Source organism: Ochlerotatus camptorhynchus, unplaced genomic scaffold (assembly GCF_037179485.1).
Source record: "Ochlerotatus camptorhynchus isolate MF236.1 unplaced genomic scaffold, CSIRO-AGI_Acam_v1.1 ptg000323l, whole genome shotgun sequence".
In the NCBI taxonomy this organism is placed as follows: domain Eukaryota; kingdom Metazoa; phylum Arthropoda; class Insecta; order Diptera; family Culicidae; genus Ochlerotatus; species Ochlerotatus camptorhynchus.
The window spans coordinates 1,184,462-1,193,058 of NW_027040811.1; the positions used below are offsets into that span (position 1 = coordinate 1,184,462).

Below are 8,597 nucleotides of genomic sequence, written 5' to 3' on the forward strand. Positions count from 1 at the left end.
AACTCTACTGCGTATCGAAGAGTACAGTTCGCTAGTGAATAAAGAGACTATTTGAGTGTTACTAAACTAAATCTAGTGTGTTTTACTAAAATAGAACATGGTGTCAGAAGTTACCGTGTGCTTCAAGTGAAAATTCGCGTCATTATCGAAATCGCGAATCGGAAATCGGTCCGGGGAAAATCGTTCTCAAGTCGCGTCGTGTCAGCGGCCATTTTGTATTTTTCGGTCGGGATCGGGAGTGAAGAGTGATTCGCATAAAAATGGATGCAAATCAAATGAAAATGTTGTTGGAGCAACAAATGCAGATGTTTACGAAGATGATGGAGGGAATGCAAGCGACGCAGAATCAGGCTCAAGCGATGCAGCGGCCAAGTGCGTCGAATGTGCAGGTTCCGCAACCATCGCCGCTAGCAGTGGAAGGCGACATGCAGGAAAACATGGATTTTTTTGAGAAAAGCTGGAAAGACTACGCTAAGGCCATTGGTATGGATCGGTGGCCGCCAGAAGAAAACCCACAGAAGGTAAGCTTCTTGCTGTCGGTCATAGGAGAGCCGGCAAGGAAAAAGTACTTCAACTTCGAGTTGACAGCAGCGGAAGGTGCAGATCCGGAGGCCACATTGGCCGCCATACGAGAGAAGGTTGTTGCGAAGAGGAATGTCATAGTGGACCGGCTCGACTTTTTCTCTACGACACAGCAGACTCGAGAATCAATCGACGATTATGCCTCTCGTCTCAAGACTCTGGCAAAAATGGCTAAACTCGGAGTGCTAGAGACGGACCTTATCGCATATAAGGTGGTCACGTCCAACAAGTGGCCAAGTATGCGATCAAAAATGTTAAGCATTGCAGACATAACATTGACGAAAGCGATAGACATGTGTCGAGCGGAGGAGATCACGACTAAGCGGTCCCAGGAACTTTCAGTTTTCTATCCGGAAGTAGAGGTGAACAAAGTCGCGAAAGCTAAGTTCCGTTCCAAGCCTCAATCACAGCGGTGCAAGTTCTGCGGAGACCGTCATGACTTCTCTAAAGGTTCCTGTCCCGCTCTTGGTAAGCGGTGCCATAGGTGCAACGGAAGGAACCATTTCGGAAAGGTATGCAAGGCCAGCAACAGATTCCAGAACAGGAAGTCTCGTAAGGTGAAGGAGGTGAAGGACGAAAGCACTGATTCGGAGGAGCAAGCACTTTCTTGCAATGAAGGTTCATCGGAAGCAAGCGAGGACGAATACGAAATCGGCAAGATTTTCGATAATTCATCGAAAAGAGGTGGCGTGATGGCTGAGTTGGATCTCAACTTTGATAACAAGTGGAAGTCAGTGATTTGCGAAGTGGACACCGGAGCTAATACCAGCCTGATTGGCCATAATTGGTTGGTCAAACTCACAGGAGAGGAAACCCCGCAGATGATGCCGTCGACGTACAAGCTCCAAAGCTTCGGTGGGAATCCCATCAAAGTGCTTGGGGAAGTGAAGATACCGTGCCGTCGGATGAAGCGTCGATACCGATTGGTTCTGCAAGTTGTGGACGTGGACCATTGCCCCCTACTGTCGGCAAAGGCATCACGTGTTCTGGGCTTCGTCAAGTTCTGCAAATCGGTCACATTCGGTAAGTCTGATGAAGCAAATTCGCCAAACTTGTTGAATGTTCACAGGATCGAAGCGGAGAAGATTATCCAAGGCCACAAAGGAATCTTTTCTGGTTACGGAAAATTTGAAGGTCAAGTATCGTTGGAGGTAGACCATTCTGTTACACCTTCAATCCAACCTCCTCGTCGTGTTCCGATCGCCCTGAGAAGCAAGTTGAAGAACGAATTGGAATCATTGGAGAAGGAGGGAATGATCGTGAAGGAAGCCAGGCATACCGATTGGGTCAGCAACATTGTGATTGTGCAACGGGGTGACCCGGAATCTTCAAGCATCAGAATCTGTCTTGATCCTATTCCACTCAACAAGGCGCTGAAGAGACCGAACCTACAGTTTGCTACACTGGATGAAATTCTTCCTGAGCTGGGCAAGGCGAAGGTGTTTTCTACTGCGGACGCCAAGAAAGGGTTTTGGCACGTAGAGCTCGACGAACCCAGCAGCAAGCTTACAACATTTTGGACTCCTTTCGGTCGGTATCGTTGGACTAGGCTGCCTTTTGGTATCGCATCAGCTCCTGAAATCTTCCAGACGAAGCTGCAGGAGGTTATCCAGGGTCTCGAAGGAGTCGAATGTTTGGCAGACGATTTGCTGATATTTGGAGTTGGGGAAACTTTGCAAGAAGCGCTCATTAACCACAACAGATGCTTGAAGAATCTTCTAATTCGCCTGGAAGAGCACAACGTAAAACTGAACAAAACGAAGCTCAAGCTCTGCCAAACGTCTGTGAAATTCTTCGGACATGTCCTGTCAAGCAAAGGTCTTCTACCAGATGAGTCGAAGGTTGCTACGATCCAAAATTTTCCTACACCTCTCAACCGGAAGGAAATACACCGTTTTATTGGAATGGTGAACTATTTGGGCAGATTTATTCCAAATCTTAGCAGCAACCTGACAAACCTTCGTAAGCTGATTTCAGATGAAGTTCCCTGGCGCTGGACGAATATTGAGGTGGAAGAGTTCAACCGAGTAAAGGGCTTGGTTGCAGACGTTGGAATCTTGCAGTACTATAACCCAAGAAAACCATTGACCATTGAATGCGATGCAAGTTGCTTTGGATTGGGAGTTGCTGTCTACCAGGATGAAGGAATAATAGGCTATGCCTCAAGGACGTTGACTGCGACTGAACGAAACTACGCGCAGATTGAGAAGGAGCTGTTGGCGATTCTGTTTGCGTGTGTTCGTTTCGACCAACTTGTGGTTGGAAATCCGAAAACGATTGTGAAGACCGATCATAAGCCCTTGATCAGCATTTTCCGGAAGCCTTTGTTGTCTGCTCCAAGAAGATTGCAACATATGCTGCTCAACCTTCAACGTTACAATTTGGTAATTGAGTTCGTCACAGGAAAGGAAAATGTTGTGGCTGATGCGCTATCCCGTGCACCGTTCGATGACAAGGCAGTGAAAGACGAATATAACAAGATGCACATTTACAAAGTGTTTGATCATGTCGAAGGGTTGGAGCTTACGAAGTTTCTTAACATATCGGACAGTTGCCTGAACGAGATCATGGATGAAACGGTGAGGGATCCTTGTATGCAGAGCATCATCACTTTTGTTCAGCAAGGTTGGCCTGGAACGGCTGATAAAGTACCAGATGGACTCCGTGTGTATTTCGGGTATCGGGATGAGATATCAGTACAGGATGGAATCGTTTTTCGACATGATCGCATTCTTGTTCCACATGCTTTGCGAAGAGAGATGATCGAAAAGTGTCACGTTAGTCACAATGGGAGTGAAGCGACTCTCAAGTTGGCTAGAGCAAACCTGTTTTGGCCAGGCATGAGCAGTCAAATCAAGGATGTCGTGAAAGGTTGTCCGGTTTGCGCAAAATTTGCTTCGTCGCAGCCGAATCCACCCATGATGAGTCATCAAATTCCCCTGTATCCGTTCCAGTTGATCTCGATGGATGTTTTCTTCAGTGAGTTCCGTGGTCGCAATCAGAAGTTCCTGGTCACCGTCGACCACTATTCAGATTTCTTTGAGGTGGATATCCTAAAGGATCTGACACCGGAATCGGTTATAGCAGCTTGCAGTAGAAATTTCGCTCGACATGGAAAACCACAAACCTTGTTGACCGACAATGGAACGAACTTCCTCAACCAGAAAATGAGGAAGTTTGCAACGGAATGGGACATCAAACACATCACTTCGGCTCCTCATCATCAGCAGGCTAACGGGAAATCGGAGGCAGCCGTGAAGATTGCAAAGCGCTTACTGAAGAAATCGGAGGAAACCGGAACGGACTTCTGGTATGCACTTTTGCATTGGAGGAACATCCCGAATAAGATTGGCTCTAGTCCTGCTGCTCGTTTGTTTTCTCGTTCTACACGTTGTGGAATACCAACATCCGGGGCGAATCTTATGCCGAAAGTTGTCGAACATGTTCCTGAAGCAATCGAGGAAAACAGAAGGAAGATTAAATTGAATTACGACAGAAAAACAAGAAACCTACCTGACCTACAGACTGGATCACCCGTTTATGTGCAGATGAATCCGGAAATTTCAAAACAGTGGACGCCGGGAACCGTTGCCAATCGCCTCAGTGATCGGTCTTACACCGTGAATGTGAATGGCAGCAACTATCGTCGGAGTTTGATTCACTTGAAGCCGCGTAAGGAACCCGAATCGTCGCCAGAAAATTTAACAACAAACACAGTTCCAAAGCCATCGGAGGGAGAAAACGAAGAAGAAAATTGCAGTTATCCAGTTGACAGTTCTCAATCAGTTCTCACCCAGAATTCTCACAACAAGTCACCAGCTCAGGCAGTGGTGCCAGTTTCGACTTCGCCGATTCTACCGATCGCAGTGCCTCGTATGTGTCAGTCACCGAAGCCTAAGGAGAATTTGAATTCAGCATCCAGTTCCATCAACAGTCGTCCGAAACGGGTGTCTCGTATTCCAGAGAAGCTGATGGACTATGTTATTGAGTACAAGTGATGTTTTGTTGAAACAGGGAGGATGTTGCATTACTTGAACATCCCTACAGAGTATGTGCACCCCTTCTGGGTTGTCATTCATTCTCTTGCCTCTCACTTCATTCATGCTTTTGTTGATTCATTCATAACTCTACTGCGTATCGAAGAGTACAGTTCGCTAGTGAATAAAGAGACTATTTGAGTGTTACTAAACTAAATCTAGTGTGTTTTACTAAAATAGAACACCATCATCACGACGTCTCCATTGTATCGCAGTTATCGACGTCTCCATTGTATCGCCACCTGCAGCTGCAAGCAAGCAGTAGCAAACGGCATAAGTATAATAGAATAGTTTTTTCGATTGCCTTGCTATTGTATAGCAAAGTTGCCTTGTGGCAGTGTGCTCTCCCTAATAGGGTGGGGCATTTTTGCAATTAGTAAAAAGTTATTTTTTTTTGATAACAACTAGTAGTAAAGTAAATTAATTGGTGAAAGTTATTCTTAAGTTTATTTTTTTTCATTTTTAAGCGGTTGTGCACCGCTTCTGCGCAACACTTATGGCATCTTCCGATGCCTACGTTACGCGAACCAGATACTATGAACCGTCTTCGAAAGGACCATGGATTGTCTTTTTTCGGCCCAAAAATAAACCTTTGAAAACTCTCGACATAACGAGAGATTTGCTGCGTAAGTATCCGGGAATCTTGGTACACAAAGAAAGATTCAACAAACTGCGTGTAGAAGCACCGACTTATGATGTGGCAAATAAAATTGCTGAACACGAGCTTTTTAGTGTTGAGTATAACATCTACATCCCTTCTCGAGATGTGGAGATAGAAGGCGTGGTCTCCGACGCGAGTCTGACTGTCGAGGACTTGAAACGTGCCTCGGGAAGTTTTAAAAACTCCACATTCGCTACCGCGCTAGTGAAGATACTGGATGTAAGGCAACTGCATTCAGCATCTTTGCTAGACGGTAAAAAAGTTTATCGGCATTCAGACTCGTTTCGCGTGACTTTCGCAGGTTCGGTTCTCCCAAACTTTGTTAAAATTGATGGTGCTTTTTTTCCGGTGCGGCTGTTTGTACAGAGGGTATACAATTGTACCAACTGCAAAAGGCTGGGACACTCGGCCAGCCATTGCGGCAACAAAACTCGTTGTGGCAAATGTGGTGAAAACCACAAAGAGGATTCTTGCCACAAAGAATCAGTAAAATGCGCTTATTGTGGCGAGAATCCTCACCCTTTGCAGGAGTGCCCGATGTACAAGCAGCACTCCGATAAAGTGCAGCGTTCAATCTCTGGACGCTCCAAGCAGACATATGCTCAAATGGTGAAGGCTGCATCAGCCGTCCAAGATGCAAACCAATTTTCGATTTTGTCCGCTGAAGAATCGGACTCTGACTCATCCGATGAAGGTGATTCTACGGTGGTACACGCACCTTCAAAAATAGACGGTTCCTCAAAAAGAAAATGCCCCTCCCCGAAAGTGCGCCGTAAGAAAACTAAAGTCACCTCCAGACGATTGCCAAATTCCCAGGGTAATGGGGATGAAAAAACGAAACCGAAGGCTCCTGCTGAACCAATCCCTGGATGCAGCAGGAATTTTCCACCATTGCCCAAAAAAGATAATAAAAATAATAAAGCTGCTCCTCAAACTTCTCAAAAGAAATCCAAGTCCGAACGAGGTTTGCTAGCTTTTTCGGACATTGTGGAATTCATATTAAATATGTTCAACATACAAGACCCTCTTAGAAGCTTAGTTTCTGCCTTGCTTCCAACGTTAGAATCATATCTTAAGCAATTGACTGTTTCATGGCCCCTCCTTGCATCAATCATATCTTTCGATGGATAATTCGTCGAACGAGGTTGAAGATATGATCACTGTGCTACAGTGGAACTGCCGTAGTCTAGTGCCTAAGCTAGACTCGTTCAAATTTTTACTTCACAATTATGATTGTGATATATTTGCTCTCTGTGAAACATGGCTTTCTTCCGATAAAGAACTCAACTTCCACGATTTTAACATTATTCGCCTGGATAGAGACGATTCTTATTGAGGAGTACTTTTAGGGTCAAAAAGTGCTACCCTTTCTACAAAATTTCCCTTCCTGCTCTATCAGGCGTCGAAATCGTCGCTTGCCAAATAAATGTGAAGAACAAAGATCTTTGCATAGCTTCAGTATACGTTCCACCAAGAACCTCCATTAGCCGTAGTCAACTCTGGAATCTAGTTTCGATTCTTCCATCCCCAGTATTAATTCTGGGTGATATGAACTCCCATGGTACTGGGTGGGGCGATCTATATGATGACAATAGAGCGGCTATTTTTTACGATTTATGTGACGACTTCAATTTGACTATTTTGAACACTGGTGAAGCGACACGTATAGCAAAACCTCCGGCTCGAGAAAGCCGACTCGACCTATCTTTGTGTTCAAGATCGCTAGCATTGGATTGTCAGTGGAAGGTTATCAATGATCCCCATGGTAGCGATCATTTGCCAATCATCATTTCAATAAAGTGTGGCCCTCACTCTGCAGAACCATCTCGGGTTCCATTTGATCTTACAAGGAACATCGACTGGCAGAAATATGCAACGGCGGTGACAATCGGTGTCGAATCAATAGATGCGCTTCCACCATTGGAAGAATATCGATTCCTAGCCGATTTGATTTACAAAAGCTCACTGGAAGCACAAAAAAGAAAAGTTCCAAGTGCACCCTTTAAAAGGAGACCAGCCACACCTGGTTCGAACGAAGAATGCACAAAATTGTATGTAGAAAAATCTGATGCTTTCAAAGCTTTTCGTAGACACAAAACCTCCACTTACTTCGAGGAATATTCAAAGCTTGAGACAAAGCTGAAACAATTAATCAAAGCAAAAAAACGCAGTTATTGGCGCAATTTCGTCGAGAGACTCTCACGAGAAACCTCAATGAACACCTTGTGGAGAGTGGCTCGCAACATGCGTAACCGCTCATCTTCCAATGAGAGTGAAGAATACTCCAACCGATGGATATTCGATTTCGCTAAAAAGGTCTGTCCGGACTCAGTTCCAGCACAAAATATTCTTCGAGAAGCGTCTCCTAGCGGCGGCTCTCTGGATAGACCATTCTCAATGCTGGATTTCTCTATGGCTCTTCTTTCATCGAACAACTCCTCACCGGGAAGCGATATGATTAAATTCAATCTTCTGAAAAATCTCCCAGATATCGCTAAAAGACGCTTGCTAGATTTATTCAATTCCTTGCTAGAAAACAACATTGTACCGCCTGAATGGAGACAGGTCAAAGTAATAGCCATTAAAAAACCTGGCAAATCAGCGTCTGACCATAACTCATACCGTCCGATTGCTATGCTTTCGTGCATTAGGAAATTGTTGGAGAAAATGATCCTTCGGAGACTCGATCACTGGGTCGAATCAAATAACTTGCTATCAAATACACAGTTTGGGTTCCGCAAGAGCAAAGGAACAAACGATTGTCTAGCGCTGCTTTCCACAGATATTCAACTGGCCTTTGCGCACAAGGAGCAATTGGCTTCAGTATTCTTGGACATTAAGGGGGCTTTTGATTCAGTTTCCATTGAAATTCTGTCAGACAATCTGCACAGATGTGGACTTTCTGGAATTTTAAATAATTTCTTGTACAATTTGTTGTCAGAAAAGCAAATGAACTTTTCTCTTGGAAAACTGACAACTTCCAGAATTAGTTACATGGGCCTGCCCCAAGGCTCATGTCTCAGCCCTCTTCTTTATAACTTTTATGTCAAAGATATCGACAACTGTTTGGCAGAACAATGCACGCTAAGACAACTTGCAGATGACGGTGTGGTTTCCGTAAGAGGTCCACATACCGTGGACTTGCAAGGACCATTGCAAAATTCCTTAGATAACTTGTCTTCTTGGGCTATGAATCTAGGGATCGAATTCTCGCCGCAGAAAACTGAACTGGTAGTGTTTACTCGAAAGCGGTACCCAGCCCAAATGCAGCTTAATCTTTTGGGCAGAAACATTACCCAATCATTGTCTTTCAAGTA

The 8,597-nt window shown here is 44.8% G+C and overlaps 1 protein-coding gene across 1 annotated transcript; it reads left to right on the top strand.

Moving 5' to 3' along the window:
* The first annotated feature begins 260 nt into the window (after positions 1 to 260).
* LOC135707935 (uncharacterized protein K02A2.6-like) lies at positions 261 to 2,292 on the top strand. The gene is made up of 2 exons (XM_065229857.1): positions 261 to 2,214; positions 2,285 to 2,292. Exons 1-2 carry the CDS (start codon positions 261 to 263, stop codon positions 2,290 to 2,292), a joined length of 1,962 nt encoding a protein of 653 aa, XP_065085929.1.
* The last annotated feature ends 6,305 nt before the right edge of the window (positions 2,293 to 8,597 follow it).